This window comes from Heptranchias perlo, chromosome 6 (assembly GCF_035084215.1).
Source record: "Heptranchias perlo isolate sHepPer1 chromosome 6, sHepPer1.hap1, whole genome shotgun sequence".
NCBI classification, from domain to species: domain Eukaryota; kingdom Metazoa; phylum Chordata; class Chondrichthyes; order Hexanchiformes; family Hexanchidae; genus Heptranchias; species Heptranchias perlo.
The window spans coordinates 42,630,879-42,651,487 of NC_090330.1; the positions used below are offsets into that span (position 1 = coordinate 42,630,879).

The 20,609-nt window shown below is 40.8% G+C and overlaps 1 protein-coding gene across 3 annotated transcripts in view; it reads left to right on the forward strand.

Moving 5' to 3' along the window:
- The window catches only part of tgfbrap1 (transforming growth factor, beta receptor associated protein 1), a 69,890-nt gene that overhangs the window by 11,170 nt on the left and 38,111 nt on the right, over positions 1 to 20,609 (forward strand). For all 3 annotated transcript variants that reach the window (XM_067986199.1, XM_067986198.1, XM_067986200.1), the window contains 4 exons: positions 12,006 to 12,200; positions 16,028 to 16,182; positions 17,190 to 17,272; positions 18,523 to 18,864. In XM_067986199.1, coding sequence (XP_067842300.1) covers positions 12,006 to 12,200; positions 16,028 to 16,182; positions 17,190 to 17,272; positions 18,523 to 18,864 — 775 coding nt within the window. The remainder of the gene's footprint in view (positions 1 to 12,005; positions 12,201 to 16,027; positions 16,183 to 17,189; positions 17,273 to 18,522; positions 18,865 to 20,609) is intronic.

A 20,609-nucleotide genomic window follows, 5' to 3' on the forward strand; every position in this document is an offset into this window, starting at 1 on the left:
CTTGCTTTACTTATTCAAGTGAGTGGAAGATTGCCAAATTATTACGCTCATTAAACGCAGCCCGTGGAGGCGGTCGCTCCCACTGTCTGCCTCTCTTCCGCGGCATTCTCCGCGCCCGGGTGACCCTGGAGAGGGAGCACGCAGTATCTGCCGGTACGCTTTCCGCGACCAGTGGGCACCGCAGGGACTGGAGTGCATCCTGGACTGATGTAATATTATCATTTGACACTTATTTTGGGTTTATTGGGTTACTGCACATGAACACACCCTAACCCCCCCCCCCCCACCTTATATTTTTAAAAAGAAAAGATGAGGGACGTCAGTGTTACTGAATGGAAAGGTTTCATTTTCTATCAGCATTAGGTTCCCCCAGACTAAATGAAAAGCAAAAAATCCTCTACCAAAGAATCATAGAAAGGTTACAGCACAGAAGGAGGCCGTTCGGCCCATCGAGTTCGTGTCATCTCTATGCAAGAGCAATCCAGCTAGTCCCACTCCCCCACCCTTTCCCTGTAGCCCTGCAAATTTTTTCCTTTCAAGTACTTATCCAGTTTCCTTTTGAAAGCCACAATTGAATCTGCCTCCACCACCCCCTCTGGCAGTGATCCTAACATCTAACCTAACTGTTTTTGTAACTTGTACTGATGACTCCTAGTCCTCCCCTACCTATCTGGCTCAAATAATTTGTCCACTTGGACAGAATATAATCCCTTCATTACTTTAAAGACCTCAATCATAATCCACAAAGTGTATTTTTCCAGAGTAGAAAGCCCCAGTTCCCTAAGCTTATCCTGACGACTAAGGGCTCCTAAACTAGCTTTCAATCAGTGGTCTTCCTCTGAACCTTTTTTAGGGCCCCAATATCCCCCACCATGTGAAAAACTGGCATAGTATTCTAGATGCGGTCAGGCCAAGACCTTGTACAATGTAAGAATTGTACCTCTTAAATGTAAAAACTAGTTGTCCTAACTATAAACCGTAACATCCTATTCACGTTTGCAACAGCCGTGTGATACTATGTGGACCTTCCAGTTTTTATGAATTAAAACCCCAGGTCCTTTTTTCTACTCCACAACATTGAACTAGCACCCCTGTCTAATGTATACATGCTTACAGTACACTAGCCCAAAAGCACCACTCTGCATTTACCTACATTGAAAGACATCTGCCACACATGAGCCCATTCCCCAAGTCTGTCTACCTCCACCTGCAGACTATTTTGTCTGTTTCTCACTGTCGCATGGATCTTGATGACATCAGCTAACTTGTGGACTGTTTCTTCTGTCTTCATCCAGACTGTTAAGACAGTGATGCTAACATGGATCCCTGCGGCACTCCACTAGTAACTGCTCCCCATGCAGAGCTGCTGTGATTAATAACTGCCCTAATTCTGTGCGACTGCAACTGATTCACTATCTAACCTAAAATCTGTCCACCCATCCTATCAATCTTATTGAGCAATCTTCTGAATGGCACTTTATCGAAGGCTTTTTGAAAATCAGTGTCTACCTGACTTTCATCCACCAACTTCATAATCTCTTTTTTAAAAAAAAAAGAATAAATTTTGGTGAGAGGACTTCCTGTTACAGTGCCATGCTAGGATTCCCTAATAAACTCTGATCTTTTTAGATGGTTGTACAATACATCTCTGAGAAAACAAAATTGTGGATGCTGGAAATCTGAAATAAAAACAGAAAATTCAGCATCTGGGGAGAGAAACAAGAGTTAAAGTTTCAGGTTGATAGTCCTTTCATCAGAACCATCATTTCTAATATCGTCTAGCAACTTGTCTATAACTATAGTTCCACTAATAGGCTTATAGCTTCCTTGGTAGAACAGTAAGGTGATTGTTAGCCACCTTTTGGATTTAACTTTTGGTGATGTTAGGTGCTGGTGGGGACCTAAAAGGGTGGTTTAAGTTTTGCTGACATTAAATTACAAGAAAATTTGGTTCACAGTCTTAATGTCGATGGGCAGCTTCAGGGTATAATAGCCTTGGAATTGATACGGTGAAGATATAAAATTGAGTGTCAGTGTAGCTGGAATCTGACCCTGTACTTCTGAATGATGTCGAGAAGTAAATGATAGACGACAGAGGATAGAGCTTTGCAGGGTACTGGATGTGACGATGTGGCTATTGGAGGAAAAAATAGTTGGAGATATAATAATGTTGCAACAGGTAAAATTGGAACCATAAGAAAGCAGTGTCACAAAGCTGAACTGCAGAGGAGGATGCAGTGTTATGGAAGCAGGGGACAGGTTGGAGGATGAGGAATGATGCTGAACAACAGTCAGAAAGGGTGTGATTTTGAGTAGTGGAATTTGAATTGGAGGGTCTTGTACAGGGAGTGTTGAGATGCTGAAAATGACTAAAGATTGTCACGGAACCAAACTAGGCTATGTGGATGAGTTTGCATCCTTTACGAACTCTTGTCAAACAAAACTAAATATGGGAAGTAGTCATATGGGAAATAATCAGGTGGGAAAAAGAGGAAGGATGGTTCAGACAGTTTAGATTTAATTACTTTATGCAGAGGGTGGTGATGTGAATCAGACTATTCTAGAGGGCAGTGGAGGCAGATTAGTGTGGAAAAATTAAGTGAGAATTGGATAGATATTTAAGGGAGACATATTTTTGAGACCAACCAGGTAGGCTGCAGAATCTTTTCTAGTTCTGTACTTCCTTTTATTCCTGTGCACATAACTACCATAAAAGCTGACAAACTAGTAGTGCTGATAAATCTGCGAAACCCTTATGTTTCAAGAACCTATGCTCAATGACATACAAAAACAGCAATAAGCCTCGGATGATATCGGAATTTCTTGAAGAGGGCCCGAGAATTGGCATGGCAAAAGAAATGTTCACCCTAATCATTGTAAACAATTTTACAACACCAAGTTATAGTCCAGCAATTTTATTTTAAATTCACAAGCTTTCGGAGGCTTCCTCCTTCGTCAGGTGAACGATGTGAAAATGAAATCCTCGAAATGAAATCTCATTTATAATTCACAGAACAATGCTTGGTGAGTACAGACAGTTTTTTCAACTGCCCGTTGCCAAGGCAATCAGTGTGCAGACAGACAGGTGTTACCTGCCAGGTCTCACAGAATATACAAATCACCAAAAAAAAAACAACAAACAAAAAAGAGATAGAGAGGTAGAAACATAGAAAAGACAGCAACTGACCCGTTATATTAAAAACAGATAACATTTGTTCGCTGGTGGGGTAACGTGTAGCGTGACATGAACCCAAGATCCCGGTTGAGGCCGTCCTCATGGGTGCGGAACTTGGCTATCAATTTCTGCTCGACGATTTTGCGTTGTCGTGTGTCTCGAAGGCCGCCTTGGAGTACGCTTACCCGAAGGTCGGTGGATGAATGTCCATGACTGCTGAAGTGTTCCCCGACTGGGAGGGAACCCTCCTGTTTGGCGATTGTTGCGCGGTGTCCGTTCATCCGTTGTCGCAGCGTCTGCATGGTCTCGCCAATGTACCATGCTCTGGGGCATCCTTTCCTGCAACGTATGAGGTAGACAACGTTGGCCGAGTCACAGGAGTATGAACCATGCACCTGGTGGGTGGTGTCCTCTCGTGTGATGGTGGTGTCTGTGTCGATGATCTGGCATGTCTTGCAGAGGTTACCGTGGCAGGGTTGTGTGGTGTCGTGGACGCTGTTCTCTTGAAAGCTAGGTAATTTGCTGCGAACGATGGTCTGTTTGAGGTTGGGTGGCTGTTTAAAGGCGAGTAGTGGAGGTGTGGGGATGGCCATAGCGAGGTGTTTGTCCTCATTGATGACATGTTGAAGGCTGCGGAGAACATGGCGTAGTTTCTCCGCTCCGGGGAAGTACTGGACGACGAAGGGTACTCTGTTGGTTGCGTCCCGTGTTAGTCTCCTGAGGAGGTCTATGCGATTTTTTGCTGTGGCCCGTCGGAACTGTCGATCAATGAGTCGAGCGTCATATCCCGTTCTTACTAGGGCGTCTTTCAGCGTCTGTAGGTGTCCATCGCGTTCCTCCTCGTCTGAGCAGACCCTGTGTATTCGCAGGGCCTGTCCATAGGGGATGGCCTCTTTGACGTGGTTAGGGTGGAAGCTGGAAAAGTGAAGCATCGTGAGGTTGTCCGTGGGCTTGCGGTAGAGTGAGGTGCTGAGGTGCCCGTCTTTGATGGAGATTCGTGTGTCCAAGAAAGAAACTGATTCTGAAGAGTAGTCCATGGTGAGCTTGATGGTGGGATGGAACTTGTTGATGTTATCGTGTAGTCTCTTTAGTGATTCCTTGCCGTGGGTCCATAGAAAGAAAATGTCGTCGATGTATCTGGTGTATAGTGTTGGTTGGAGGTCTTGTGCAGTGAAGAAGTCCTGCTCGAACTTGTGCATGAAAATGTTGGCGTATTGGGGTGCGAATTTGGTCCCCATGGCTGTTCCGTGTGTTTGGGTAAAGAACTGGTTATCGAAGGTGAAGACATTGTGATCCAGGATGAAGCGGATGAGTTGTAGGATGGCGTCCGGAGATTGGCTGTTGTTGGTGTTGAGTATTGATGCTGTCGCAGCGATGCCGTCATCGTGGGGGATACTGGTGTATAGTGCCGAGACGTCCATCGTGGTGAGAAGTGTTCCTGGTTCAACTGGTCCGTGGGTACTGAGTTTTTGTAGGAAGTCTGTAGTGTCGCGACAGAAGCTGGGGGTTCCCTGTACGATGGGTTTCCGGATGCCCTCGATGTATCCAGAGAGGTTCTCACACAGGGTTCCGTTGCCTGATACGATAGGACGTCCGGGTGTGTTGGCTTTGTGTATCTTTGGGAGGCAGTAGAAGTCTCCCACGCGGGGAGTACGTGGGATGAGAGCGCGTAGGATGCTTTGAAGGTCTGGATCGAAGGTCTTGATCAGTTTGTTGAGCTGGTGGGTGTGTTCTTTGGTCGGATCTGCGGGTAACCGTCTGTAGTGTTCCTGGTTGTCCAGTTGTCGGTATGCTTCTTTGCAATAGTCCGTTCTGTTCTGTATGACTGGCTCCTCCTTTGTCCGCTGGTTTGATGACTATGTTGCGGTTGGTCTTGAGAAACGGGTCAGTTGCTGTCTTTTCTATGTTTCTACCTCTCTATCTCTTTTTTTTGTTTGTTTTTTTTTTGGTGATTTGTATGTTCTGAGACCTGGCAGGTAACAGCTGTCTGTCTGCACACTGATTGCCTTGGCAACGGGCAGTTGAAAAAACTGTCTGTACTCACCAAGCATTGTTCTGTGAATTATAAATGAGATTTCATTTCGAGGATTTCATTTTCACATCGTTCACCTGACGAAGGAGGAAGCCTCCGAAAGCTTGTGAATTTAAAATAAAATTGCTGGACTATAACTTGGTGTTGTAAAATTGTTTACAATTGTCAACCCCAGTCCATCACCGGCATCTCCACATCACCCTAATCATGGATAATTGTCTCATTCAGATGAAAAGAAGTCAGCTGAGAGCAATTGCCTGTCTGCCTGCTCCCAAATATGATGTCCTACCCAGCCTTTCAATCATTGCATAATACAAAATGGCATCTGTCAGCACAACTTGACAATCAATGTGATCATATTTATGATGAAAGGAGACTATATAGGAGCCTCAAGCAATTAAGGATATAAATGAGGATTTGTGCTCTTAGTGCAGATGATGTTGACTTTGAAGTGTAATGTGTACACACAAAATGAGAAAGTTGCTTCCACTGGAGCAGTTCCCAAAGCCATCCATGTTACAGACAGAGGCCATGTGGTTGGATTTTTTTTTCCCAATACATTTTGGGGAAACTGCTTGTAATTCTCCACCTTAACACTAACAACATCACTAACACTTTTAATGGTTGCACTGGTTGAATCCACAGTTAATCACTTAACGTGTACAGTGAGCTAGAGATGATACACTCCCTTTTTCATTCATGGGATGTGGGCATCACTGGCAAGGCCAGCATTTTTTGCCCATCCCTAATAGCCTTTGAGAAGATGGTGGTGAGCTGCCGCCTTGAACTGCTGCAGTCCGTGTAGTGAAGGTTCTCCCACAGTGCTGATAGGTAGGGAGTTTCAGGATTTTGACCCAGCGACGATGAAGGAACGGCGATATATTTTCAAGTCAGGATGTTGTGTGACATGAAGGGGAACGTGCAGGTGGTGGTCCCATGTGCCTGCTGCCCTGGTCTTTCTAGGTGGTAGAAGTCGCGGGTTTAGGAGGTGCTGTCGAAGAAGCCTTGGTGAGTTGCTGCAGTGCATCTTGTAGATGGTACACACTTCAGCCATGGTGCAGCAATGGTGAAGGGAGTGAATGTTTAGGGTGGTGGATGGGGTGCCAGTCAAGCGGGCTGCTTTGTCCTGGATGGTGTCGAGCTTCTGGAGTGTTGTTGGAGCTGCACTCATCCAGGCAAGTGGAGAGTATTTCATCACACTCCTGACTTGTGCCTTGTAGATGGTGGAAAGGCTTTGGGGAGTCAAGAGGTGAGTCACTCGCCACAGAATACCCAACCTCTAATCTGCTCTTGTAGCCACAGTATTTATGTGGCTGGTCCAGTTAAGTTTCTGGTCAATGGTGACCCCCAGGATGTTGATGGTGGGGGATTCGGTGATGGTAATGCTGTTGAATGTCATGGGGAGGTGGTTAGACACTCTTGTTGGAGATGGTCATTGCTTGGCATTTGTGTGGCATGAATCTTGCCACTTTTTAGCCCAAGCCTGGATGTTGTCCAGGTCTTGCTTCAAGCAGGCACAGACTGCTTAATTATGAGGGGTTGCAAATGGAACTAAACACTATGCAATCATCCCCACTTCTGACCTTGATGATTGAGGGAAGGTCATTGATGAAGCAGCTGAAGATTGTTGGGCCAAGGATACTGCCCTGAGGAACTCCTGCAGTAATCATAGAAAATTTATGGCACAGAAGAAGGCCATTCGGCCCATCGGGTTCCCGCTGGCCGAAAATGAGCCAGCCAGCCTAATCCTGCTTTCCAGCACTTGGTCCGTTGCCTTGTAGGTCAAGGCACTTCAGGTGCATATCCAGGTATTTTTTGAGTTGAGGGTTTTTGCCTCTACCACCCTTTCAAGCAGTGAGTTCCAGACCCCCACCACCCTCTGGGTGAAAAAAAAATTTCCTCAGCTCCTCTCTAATCCTTCTACCAATCACTTTAAATCTATGCCCCCTAGTTATTGACTTCTCTGCTAAGGGAAATAGGTCTTTCCTATCCACTCTATCTAGACCCCTCATAATTTTGTACACCTCAATTAAATTACCCCTCAACCTCCTCTGTTCCAAAGAGAACAACCCTAGCCTATCCAATCTTTCCTCATTGATAAGATTTTCCAGTCCTGGCAACATCCTTGTAAATCTCCTCTGTACCCTTTCTAGTGCAATTACATCTTTCCTGTAATGTGGTGACCAGAACTGTACACAGTACTCAAGTTGTGGCCTAACCAGTTTTATACATTTCCAGCATAACCTCCCTGCTCTTATATTCTATGCCTTGGCAAATAAAGGAAAATATCCCATCTGCCTTTTTAACCATCTTATCTACCTGTGCTGCTACTGTCAGGGATATGTGGACATGCACTCCAAGGTCCCTCACTTCCTCTACACCTTTCAGTATCCTCCCATTTATTGTGTACTCCTTTGCCTTTGTGTCCCTAAATGCATCGCCTCACACGTCTCGGGATTGAATTCCATTTGTCACTTTCCTGCCCATCTGACCAGTCCATTGATATCTTCTTGCAGTCTACAGCTTTCCTCCTCACTATCAACCACATGGCCAGTTTTTGTATCATCTGCAAACTTCTTAATCATGCCCCCTATATTGAAGTCCAAATCATTAATATATATCACAAAAAGCAAGGGAGCCCTGCAGAACCCCACTGGAAACAGCCTTGTAGTCACAAAAACACCTGTCGACTATTGCCCTTTGCTTCCTGCCATTGAGCCAATTTTGGATCCAGCTTGCCACTCTCCCTTGGATCCCATGGCTTGTACTTTTTTGACCAGTCTGCCATGTGGGACCTTGTCAAAAGCCTTGTTAAAATCCATGTAGACTACATCAAATGCACTACCCTCATTGACCCTCCTTGTTACCTCCTCAAAAAATTCAATCAAGTTAGTCAGACACAATCTTCCCTTAACAAATCCATGCTGATTGTCCTTGATTACTCAGTGTCTTTCTAAGTGACTGTTTGTTTATCCTGTCCTTCAGAATTGATTCCAATAATTTGCCCACCATTGAGGTTAAATTGACTGGCTTGTAATTACTTGGTCTATTCCTCACTCCCTTTTTAAACAATGGTACAACGTTAGCAGTCCTGCAATCCTCTGGCACCATGCCTGTATCTAGTGAGTTTGGGAAAATGATGGTCAGAGCCTCTGCTATTTCCTCCCTTGCTTCTCTTAACAGCCTGGGATATATTTCATTTGGCCCTGGTGATTTATCCACTTTCAAAGATGCTAATCCCCTTAATACTTCCTCTCTCACTATGTTTATCCCATCCAATATTTCACACTCATCCTCCTTAACTACAATCTCTGCATCTTCCTTCTTTTGTGAAGACAGACGCAAAGCATTCGTTAAGAACCATACCAACATTTTCCGACTCCACACGTAAGTTACATTTTTGGTCTCTAATAAGCCGAACTCTTTCCTTAGTTATCCTCTTGTTGTTCATGTATTTATAAAACATCTTCGGATTTTCCTTGCCAAAATTTTTCAGGCCCTCTCTTTGCTTTCCTAATTTCCTTTTCAATTTTACCCCTGCACTTTTTATATGCCTCTAGGCTTTCTGTAATATTTAGTTCTTGGTGTCTGACATAAGCTTTCCTTTTCTGCCTTATCTTATCCTGTATGCTCCTTGGCATCCAGGGGGCTGTAGATTTGGCAGCCCCACCCTTTTTCTTTGTGGGAACATGTTTACTTTGCACCCTTTGAATCTTCCCCTTGAATGCCTCCCACTGCTTTGACACTGATTTACCTTCAAGTAGCTGTTTCCAGTCCACTTTTGCTAAATCACTTCTTAGTTTAGTAAAATTGGCCTTTCCCCAATTGAGAACTTTTACTCTTGTTCTATCTTTGTCCTTTTCCATAACTATGCTAAAACTACCTGAATTATGATCACTACCACCAAAATGCTCTCCCACTGATACTCTTTCCACCTGTCCAGCCTCATTTCTTAAAACTAAATCCAGAACTGCCCCCTCTTGTTGGGCTTGGTGGGACTGAGATGATTGGCCTCCGACAACCACTACCATTTTCTTTGTGTGCACTATAACTCCAGCCACTGGAGCGTTTTCCCCCTGATTCCCATTGACTTCAATTTTACTAGGGCTCCTTGATGCCACACTTGGTCAAATGTTGCCTTGATGTCAAGGGCAGTCTCACTCCTCACCTCTGGAATTCAGCTCTTGTCCATGTTTGGACCAAGGCTGTAATGAGGTCTGGAGCCGAGTGGTCCTGGCGGAACTGAAACTGAGCATTGGTGAGTAAGTGCCATTTGATAGCACTGTTGACGACACCTTCCATCACTTTGCTGATGATTGAGAGTAGACTGATGGGGCGCTAATTGGCCGGATTGGATTTGTCCAGCATTTTGTGGACAGGATATACTGCTTTGTCGGGTAGATGCCAGTGTTGTAGCTGTACTGGAACAGCTTGGGTAGAGGTGCGGTGTTCTGGAGCACAAGTCTTCAGCACTACATGCCTGGGGTGTTGTGCATTCAGTGCACTTGGCGTTTCTTTATCACATGGAGTGAATCGAATTGGCTGAAGACTGGCTTCTGTGACGGTGGGGATCTCAGGAAGAGACTGAGATGCATCATCCACTCAGTACTTCTGGCTGAAGATGATTGCAAGCTCTTCTCTTACCGTTTCCCCCCCCCCCCCTCCTGAGGGGGGAGAAAAAAAAAAATCAAAATTTTAGTCAAAAAAAAGGGAGTAAAACACTAATTAGTTAATAAATAATTATGCCAAAAAGGGTGCTAGCAGGCTATAACAACAACAACTTGCATTTACATAGCGCCTTTAACATAGTAAAATGTCCCAAGGTGCTTCACAGGAGCATTATCAAACAAAATTTGGCATCGAGCCACATAAGGAGATATTAGGACAGGTGAGAGGTGGGTTTTAAGGACCTTCCTTAAAGGAGGGGAGTGAGTTAGAAAGGTTTAAGAAGGGAATTCCTGAGCTTAGGGCCATGGCAGCTGAAGGCAACTGAGTTAAATGCACCTGAAGACTGGCCTGAAAGGGTAGACAGTAAAAAGTTCAATGACACTAAATGGGCTGTGAAGAAAAACCTTGAACTTTTAACTATCAAAACGAGCAGGAGATTTATGACTGAATCTCCAGGTATCTTCAGTGCCAGTTGATGAGTTGCCAGTTTTGGACTATCAAGTAATTTTCTTTCCCCTCCTTATGGGGAAGCAGGGCATGTACTTGCAGCTGGTTACTGAACAGTACTGCCAGGCTCCTGCAGCAGGTTGCACTTCAGTCATCTTGAGAATGGTGTGTGTGGTATACTGGACCTGGAAAAAAGTACCCAAAAGTTGATTTATCTTTAGAAGTCAACAGAAATCTACAACCATTCTGTGGGAACTTTCCTGGCACCCCTAAACAAATCATTGGTGTTTCTCATGCGATACCTAGAACAGAGTTGTTTTGTTTTAAAGCTCTGTTTTTCATATACAGTATTTTGAAAGCTGAAGTGGCCTTTCAGTATTCCAAATATATAATTGTAGTAACCTGTACCATGACCTGGAGAAGGTACTTATACAGTTTTTTGAAAACATTTACATTGTTCCCAAAGGTGCCATTAAGTGGTTCTACCCTACTTCGCCTGCTGAACTTGGGATTGGATTTTCAGTTCTTGTGTATGCACTTTTGTGCTTTAGTCAAGTGCTGTTAAATTATTTGACCACCTTCTGTTAAAATTCCTGGTGACAGGTAGGAGTTTGTGTATTGAAGAGGAAAGGCAGATCAAAAAAAGCATAGTAGCAAATATGAAAGCAGGATGACTTAGATTTTGTCAGCATTTTTTCACTAATTATCCAGGGCACCATGCCAAAGAGCAGGATTTGAAGTCACTTCACTCATTTAGTGAACGTAATGTAGCTAGTTTGTGTAATCAGGAAGTACTAGGATTTAAGTGCTCTACATTTTGATGATGCATATAATGGCTAGTTTTTAATGCCACATATCGGTGATAACACATGTAATACAAATATCACTTCCTGTCTAAATACATTATTTTAATAAAGATCCTAAGAGTACATCGCAATTCTTTTTATTCACAAAGGTCCCAGGAGCAAGAATCTGGTAGAAGTCTAATGTTTTTGCCAATTAAGACTATTTTTACAATTACCTAATTTACCTAAAAATGTTGGCTGGCCTGAACCAAAAAGAAGTGTTGGTTTTTCTTCTGAAATGTTTGATTCCTGTATACAAGCAAGATTAAAAAAAATCTCATGAACTGGATTTGAGGTTTACAAGATGTAACTGACTTTTTAAAAATTTGTGTGGAAATAACCTGAGCTAGCTGTTGGTATAGAGATTGTTTTTTTTTCCTATTACAGTCCAGTACCAACTGTTACTTGAGACTACTGATAATTCAGTCATTTTTGTGCTTTAAAAAAATATGAATTATCCAGTAATTAAATTAAACAACTTTTTGAATTAAGCGGACTGGACAGGTGCAACACTCAGTTGCTTGTCCAGGTCAAATGAACGCCAGCAGCAAGTCATGTGGTCTTGTATAGTTTTGCTGCTAAAATTCATACACCTTTCTTTTCAAGAAGGGGGATAAACAACTTCTAATACAATTTACATTTGTCAGGAGCCTTGGGAAGGCAGAGATTGAAACATTGCCTGTAATTAAATGTGTGAATTAACACATTTTTATTCTCAGTAGTGTAGGTGCTATAATTATGAACAAATGCTTACCATTCAGGCAGCAAATTTGCTGCAAGGCATTAGGGACCTGGTAATGGCAACTCATTTAACTTTTTAAAAAAAAATCTTTTGCAGGAATGTTTGTGACAGCAGCAGGAATCTCCCAGCGTGCACCTGTTCACTGGTCAGAGAGCGTGACTGGAGCAGCTGTGTGTTTTCCTTACGTGGTAGCTCTAGATGAGGAATTTGTTACTGTACATAGCATGCTCGACCAGCAGCAGAAGCAAACTATTCCATTCAGAGATGGCCACGTACTGCAAGATTTTGAAGGTAATTCAAACGAGGTTCCTCTGGCTTGCTTGGGATCAGTCACTTCAGTATTAGTAAATTGCTCTATCTTGCTTCATAAATTTGTCTTTTTTAAAAACTTGAAGTATGTAAAATCCTTAAAGAAGGAGGAAAAGGTGAGGGCAAAAGCACTTTCTGCTCACTATCTTTGCTCTGTCCAATCTCAAGTCACAGGTTATACAAGTCTATTTTGCAAGTGAAATGGACTTCTTTACAGTTATTACACATTGTACTTGGATTTTATTGTCACAGTTTCAGAAAACAAAATTTAAATTGTGTAAGTTAATTGTGGAGTTCAATAAAGTATTGTATCTGATTGCTTTGATATGACTGGCATCACTTAGCATTTTATTGGAAGAGCAGGCAATAAGAGTTTGTGTATATGCATATAGTTTGGAAATAGGAATGGTTTACTTCATAATTCAGTAGCGTAGGTTGAAAAAATTTAATATTTCACACCATGTTACAGGTGATGTCAGACAATGTTGGATACCGTTGAAATTCCTTCCACCACTTGAATTCTCTCTCCACCTCCCATTTTCTCCAAATAAGCCATCATTTACCTTTTTTTTTCCCCATAAAATTTCGAAATCAGTTTTCTTCCTTTGTAAAGTGCCGTAGGATATTTTTCTACATGGATCTATGCAAATACAAGTTGTTACATAGAATTACATAGCATGTATAGTGTAGAAACAGGCCATTCGTCCCACCAGGTCCATGCCAGTATTAATGCTCCACATGAGCCTGTTCCCTCCCTACTTCATCTAACCCTATCAGTGCATCCTTCTATCCCTTTCTCCGTCATGTGTTTATCTAACTTCCTCTTAAATACATCTATGCTAGTCGCCTCAACTACTCCCTTTGGTAGCGAGTTCCACATTCTAACCGCTGTCTGGATAAAGAAGCTTCTCCTGAATTCCCGATTGAATTTATTAGTGACCTATCTTATTTTATGGCCCCTAATTCTGGTCTCCCCAAAGATAAAGGCCATCCCTCAGTCTTTTTTGTAGAGAAAAGAGCCCCAGCCTGCTCAATCTTTCCTGATAGGTATAATCTCTCCGTTCTGGCATCATCCTAGTAAATCTTTTTTGCACCTCTCGGTGCCACTATATCCTTTTTTATAATCTGGAGACCAGAACTGTTCACAGTACTCCGTGTGATCTAATGAAGGTTCTATACAACTTGAACGTAACTTCTCTGCTTTTCAATTCTATCCCTCTAGAAATGAACCCCAGTGCTTGGTTTGCTTTTTTTTTAATAGACTTATTAACCTGCATTACTACTTTTAGTAATTTGTGTGTCTGTAGCCCCAGGCCCCACTGCTCCTCTACCCCATTTAGACTCCTATTGTCCTAGCAGTATGTGGCCCCTTTATTCTTCCTACCAAAATGTAATACCTCACACTTACCTATATTGAAATTCATTTGCCAATTACATGCCTGTTCTGCAAGTTTATTAATGTTGTCTTGTATTTTGTCGCAGTCCTCCTGTATTAACTATACACCACCACCTCCCCCAAAATTTGGTGTCATCTGCAAATTTTAAAATTATACTTCCAATTCCCGCATCCAAATCACTTGTGAACTGTGGTCCGAACACTACTTTCCCACCTTTTGCCAGTCTGCGTAACAACCTTTAACCCCTACTGTCTGTTTTCTGTTTTGTAGCCAGCTTGCTATCCATTCTGCTACTTGTCCCCTGACTCCACACACTCTGACCTTAGTTAAGAGTCTACCTTACCAAAGACCTTTTGAAAATCCAAATATATTACACCTATTGCATTATCCTTGTCTACCCTTGTTACTTCAAATAATTCAATAAAGTTGGTCAAGCATAACCTTTCCTTTTGAAATCAGTGCAGACTATTCTTTATTATCTTCTTGGTTTCTAGATTTTTTTTCTATTACATCTTTGAGTAAGGATTCCATTATCTTTCTTATCACTGATGTCAAGCTAGTTGATCTATAGTTTCCTGGACTTTTAAATTTAAAAAAAATCACGTTAGCTGTCCGCCAGTCCTCTGGCACAATTCCCTTTTTCTAATGAATTTTTATATATATGTAATAGGGCCTCTGCTGTCTCCTCCCTAACTTATTTTAATATGCATGGATGCAATCCACCCAGACCAGAGGTTTTATCCTCATGATTAGTTTATCAATTATCTCCCCACCCCTCGTTCTATCTTAAATGTCTTTTTTTATCTCCTCTAATGTCATGCCCAGTATGTTAGTCTCTGGTAAATACTGAGGTAAAATAACTATTCAATATTTCTGCCATTTCACTGTCACTACCTGTTCTTCCAGTGATTGGACTTGTTGGAGTAATGGTTAGGTGTCCATATCAACTTATGCCACAATAATAAACCAAAATAATACTTGAAAAGTTCACAAGGATGAGTACAGATGAGGTAGATATTTATCCCAGCTAGCTCATCACAAAAATAAGAAAGGACAGTCTTTTATAGGACCTCATTGCACTGGGAAACTTCCCAAAGCATTTCACACAAGTATTGCACTTCAAAGTAATTTGTTGTTTTAAGTGCAGGTAAGCAAATACAGATGAGGGAGGCCATTTGACCCATCTAGCTCATCAAACTGTCTCTTGAATGGACTGAGTATTTAACTTCACTCTATCCAGAAGACCATTCAGGTATTGATGACACTTTGTGTGAAGAAGTGCTCCCTGATCTGATACCTGATACCTGAACTTGTCTTTTAATGGTTTGCACCTATGTCTCTGTTTCCTTCAGTCATGGTTTATTTTGTAATATTGCTCTGGATTAATCTTTTTCTAATTCACTTAATACTGGAGGCAGAAATTCAAGCAATACAAACGAGTTTGTCTGTCTTTTCTCTTTGGGCAGTTGAAGCACTTCCTCCTCCTGTGCACTTACAGGTCTGAGGGTTGTCCATTCCTTTTCCTCTTTATTTCCCCCCCCCCACCCCCCATGGCACTTCTTTTCCTTGCAAAAGAAAAAGACACCTGATTGGTATATTTAACATCCAAGTGTCTACAGCAATTCCACAATGAGTGCTTTCAATTGCAAGCTATACAGCTATATTATCTCAGGCACTGGCTGTCTGAGGTAATACCCTCCATAATACCTTGTCCCTGTTCTGGGGCTTTTTCTTGAGTACCAAAGAGCCAGTCTCTCCTTGCATTATCTTCAACAGTATGTCTGTGGAAGGGTCTAAGAATCTGGGGGCTCTTGCCACAACAGAAGCTTCCAGTGCTGCTGTTCTATTATGCCAGTGGTGGAGCCAGTCAAGAGCGGGTGGGTTTCTACTGGTGCCACACGGGCGGGCGGAAGTTCCACCTGCTATGAAAATCTAGCCTGTCTTTTTTGTCACTAGAGTTTTTCAAAATAGTGACTATTTGTAACAGCAAATATAGCAAAATGAAGATACTTGATGCATGATTACTTTTTTATAGAAGATATATCAGAATTGTTCGATGCGCAAAGTTTGGATTTGTTTTATTATTGAATTGTCAACCATTTTGGCAATGCTTAGGACGGTGTATACTGATTTAGCTTTGGTCCTAATAACAGTTTGATAACTATGGGGTTGCTGAGGCAATATTTGTTTTGTAGCATGAGATTTCTGAAGCTAATCGAATGACTGCTCAAATCTTTAATGTGACCTTGGATTTCCATATGGAATCAAAATGAAGTATGTTTTCTCCTTTTTAATTGAACAATATGGCCCATGGTATAAATGTTGCTTAGTTATCTGCTTTTATGCTTTTGGCAGTATATTAGCTGAATCATAAATTTGCAGAACTGACTAGTTACGTCTATTACTCAATAGGGAAACTGATTTTAGCCACAAGTAAAGAAGTACATATCCTGGTACCTTTGCCCTTGGAAAGGCAAATCCAAGATCTTCTGACCAACCACAGAGTGGAAGAAGCATTGGTCTTAGCTAAAGGAGCTCGACGGAACATTCCAAAAGAAAAATTCCAGGTTAGAAGGATTTTAAGAGGGAAAAAATGCCAAGCCTAATCAGTTAAATATGAAAGACATAGTTTGGGTAGTGTATTCAAGCAATGAATACTAGATTTTAAAATATATTTATTAGGGCCATTCATTATTTATTGGCAGTGGTGTAAATTGTTCCTTGTATTATCCCACTTCCTGTTCTTAATCCACATCCACCACCACCCATTTCACTTGTGGAAAGTGGACAGGGGCTTCTCCATGGCAACCATCTATTACTGACATGGTGACACTGATCTGTCTGTTGTCCTTATTGATTATTGTTGCTGCAGTTCAGTAATTCTCCTAGGCCTCATACAAGCTTGCTGCATTCTAAGTGAATGTGATACACTCTTTTCAACTGTAGAGTAAAACGATCAAGTTTGCACATTAGTAACGTGCTCTTAGACACTGGCACTATAGTACTCCTGTGTGTATTCATCTTGTGCCATTGGCAGTTATTAATGAATAATATATTGGGAGTAAAATATTGAAATGCTTTGCATGGTGAATGAGAATTTGAACAAAATAATACTGCACCACAAATTTGTTGCTATTATAAAATGTGTTGAATGTTCTGTATATTGCTTTTGTTGTGCATGTAGCAAAATACATTGGGTAAGTGCAGTAGTATTTGGTTAGATGTGTTTTATTGCCATGATTATTGTGCATTGAATCAGAATTCTTTTGCAGAAGTGTTTTTTTAAAAAACTAATTAACATTAATGTCAATATGCTAATCTTTGGAAATTTAGATGAATAATTAAATAATGGTCATATCAGGAAAATAACCAGCATCCAAGGAATTGTATTTCTAGATAGTACATGAAAAGCATGTGATGCTTACATCTAAAAATGCAACTCTTTCCACTTTTTTTAAGACTTTAGAAAGCCCCAAGTATAGTTGAGCCTTGATCCATGTTTGTCCTAAGGCTTCATGTCTGCTTAATGGTGTTCATAGTTATTCCACTAACCACTTATGTTTATAATCTGTAGGGTATGTACAGAAGAATTCTGCAGCAAGCGGGGTTTATACAGTTTGGCCAGCTTCAATTTTTAGAAGCTAAAGAACTCTTCAGGTATGAGCATCCCTGGAATTGTGTAGAATCAGTTAATGTACGTGTGAAACTGTGTTAAATCTGAAGTATTTGCAGCACAAATATATTTTCCTGTAATAGTTTGAATTAATTCCACTGCTCTGCATCATGCTCTAAATTTCAATGGTACGTTTCACAAACAGCTCATTCTTTATTATTAAGCAACAACTAAAAGGTCAGATCTCATAGCTGGGAAATTATTAAACAATAATAAGCTTGCAGTGGATTAAATTTACTAGATCAGTCACATTTGAATTATTAAATGCCATTTGTTAATAAATTCTACATGTATATTGTATTTTAACAAATAATAGTTGAGAGGAGTGTCTGAAGATCAGAAAACATTTAGGGGAACAGTAACCAACCTTGATATGTACAAATTGCAATTTGCTGTGTAATGGTATGTGCTTTGTGGTTGAGTAGTAACTGTGACAGCCGCTCAAGTCTTACCTGGGCAGTCAATCCATTAGTTCAATGTTGTGTAATCCATTGTCTTTAATGGTGTTAAATGAACCTTTGCAGTTACTGACAAAAATCTTCAAAATTCTGTTTGTGCTGCTGTTAATCTAAAGGTTTAACTTGATCTAGCCCACTATGACTTTCCCTCAACAACAGCCTTAGATTAACTATGGATCTAAATATCATAGAATCATAAAATATTACAGCACAGAAGGAGGCCATTCAGTCCATCGTGTGTGTGCCGGCTCTTTGAAAGAACTATCCAATTAGTTCCATTCCCCTGCACTTTCCCCATAGCCCTGCAAATTTTTCTTTCATATATATTTATCCAATTCCCTTTTTGAAAGTTGCTATTGAATCTGCTTCCACCACCCTTTCGGGCAGTGTATTCCAGGTGCTGATAGCCATAGTTTAATGCGGGCTGGTCAATATCCAGAAATGGGTTGGAGTCTAATCAGGACTTTAATATTAAAGCAGCAGTACGAATTAAAATGCAACAGAACCTGCACAAAAAGCCAACATTTCTTTTTCCCCCACACCCTGGAACATTTAAATACAGACATTCTATTCTGGTAGAAATACTAAAGTCAATTACAATGATTAGTGCTTTTTGCATGTGCCATTTGTCAAATCACATCAACCTATTTAATGCCTTTCATTGACAGAATAGTTGTTCCTTTGAGACGGCCTGAATCATTTGACTATCCTGATAACCATATTTTATTAAACATTGATCAACTTGTGTTAATTTCAATTTTGTTCTTTGTTGACAGGAATGGCCAGCTCGATGTAAGAGAGTTAATGTCTCTCTATCCATTACTGCTTCCTTCAACATCTACATTTATACGATCCCATCCCCCGTTACATGAATATGCTGACTTAAATCAACTAATGCAGGGTGACCAAGAGAAGATTACAAAGTGCAAGCGTTTCCTTATGAGCTACTTGAATGAGATTCGGAGCACTGAAGTAGCAAATGGCTATAAAGAAGATATAGACACAGCTTTGCTAAAACTGTACGCTGAAGCTAATCATGACAGTTTGCTGGATTTGTTGGTTTCTGAAAATTCATGTCTTTTAGTGGACAGTATTCCCTGGCTGGAAAAGCATAAGAAGTATGTAACTCAGATGTCTTGTATTTTCATATATGTGGTGGGTATCATGGTCTTTTGTGTTCTAAGAGCATAAGAAAAGTCAAGGATGAGAAAAGGCCATTTGGCCCAACGAAGTTCATCCCTCTAGTGCCCTTAGTAGCTCATCAAAGCATCCGATCTGTGTTTTTGCCTTTCTACTCTGCCTAGAAGACCATTCCAAATATCAGTCTCTGAATAAAATTCTTCCTGTTATCTGCTTTAAATGTAATTTTGCTTTCTATTTATTTCCTCTAACCCTGATTTCTTAGCTTACATTGAAGTAATCTTTTGGTTTTAATGTTTGTACACTTTTTTATTTACTTTGAGATCTTCCTCTTAACTGTCTTCTTTATAGACTGTCCAACTTAAGCTTCTCTAATCTTTACCCATGTCTCATCTGCTTTACACTTGGGATAATCTTGTCCTTTTCTGTACCTTCCGCATTGCAGGTATATATCTTTCTGTGGATGGTGACCAAGACTGAATACATTTCTCAGTTATCTGACTAGTTGCACTGCCTTTGCATAACTTCTATTGATTTATATTGTATAGTTCTGTTACATATCTTAGCATTCTGAGCCTTCCAATCGCTTTTCCATATTACCTGGACAATGAGAGAGATGTATCAATTATTGTTTCCATATCGCATTTGAAGTTTCCTTGTGCAAATTCAACACTTCTCGTTGCATAATTATGAACCACATTACTTTGACCATTGTGTAATATAAATCTTGTAATTTTTAGCTGCATCGTCTCCCTAGTTTAGTAAATCAATAGATTTGACAAGCTTATAGTTAGTTTTATTTGGATTGAAACAACTGGATAGAAATAAGTCCTGTGATACCTGTCTCCAGTCTGACAATCTAACAATTATTGTTTTTCCTTTTTTCCCTTGGATGGGCACACCTCTTAAATATACTGGGCATTCCAATATTAAAATAGTCTCAATTTGAATGTGAATAGAGGTAGACGTTTGCCAGCGGACTATGCTGAGCCTAGCTTAAAATTATATCAGGCACAATCACTGACAGCTAAGGTACGAGGGATGATTTAAAAGAAATAAACTGGGAAATGTTGCCGAAAGATAACTCAATGGAGATAAAAATAGAACACTTCTAAAACTATAATTTTGAATATGCAATAGAATTACCTAAGAAAAATTAAATGTAAGCTAAACAGGCAGTCTCCAAAATGGATGAATTGATCATATAGAAGTATATTAATCATATGGAATTATTAAAAATTATATAAAGCCTACAAGAGAAAAATAGAGTGTAGAACTCTGAGTAATTTGCTTACAGGTTAAAAGCAGTAGAGTTCAAAGAGGACCCAAGAGATCACTTTTTCTAAAGATATCAAGCGCAAAACCAAAAGGTTCTTGTGGTATAAGAGAGTAGTTAGAGTGGAAGGTAGAATTCAAAGATTAAAAACGGCAGTGAAATTGAAGATAAAATAGTTGGGCTATTAAATGAATATATTTACTAGAATCCTTTGCTGGAGAAGGAAATTTGCTATCCAATTTCTGTAGTACAGTAAATATTCTAAAGGCTTTTGAAGTCAGTGCGATAGAAACTGTCAGATTGACTGCCAACCACTTGATGCTTGAGCTCCTATGTAAAGAATGGCCATTTGACTTGGGTATTGTAGAAAGCTAGTAACTGAAGCCATAGCATTTATTGGTCCCTACCTTGGGGCAGGGGGAAAGAGATTGGAGAGAGGAGAGGAAA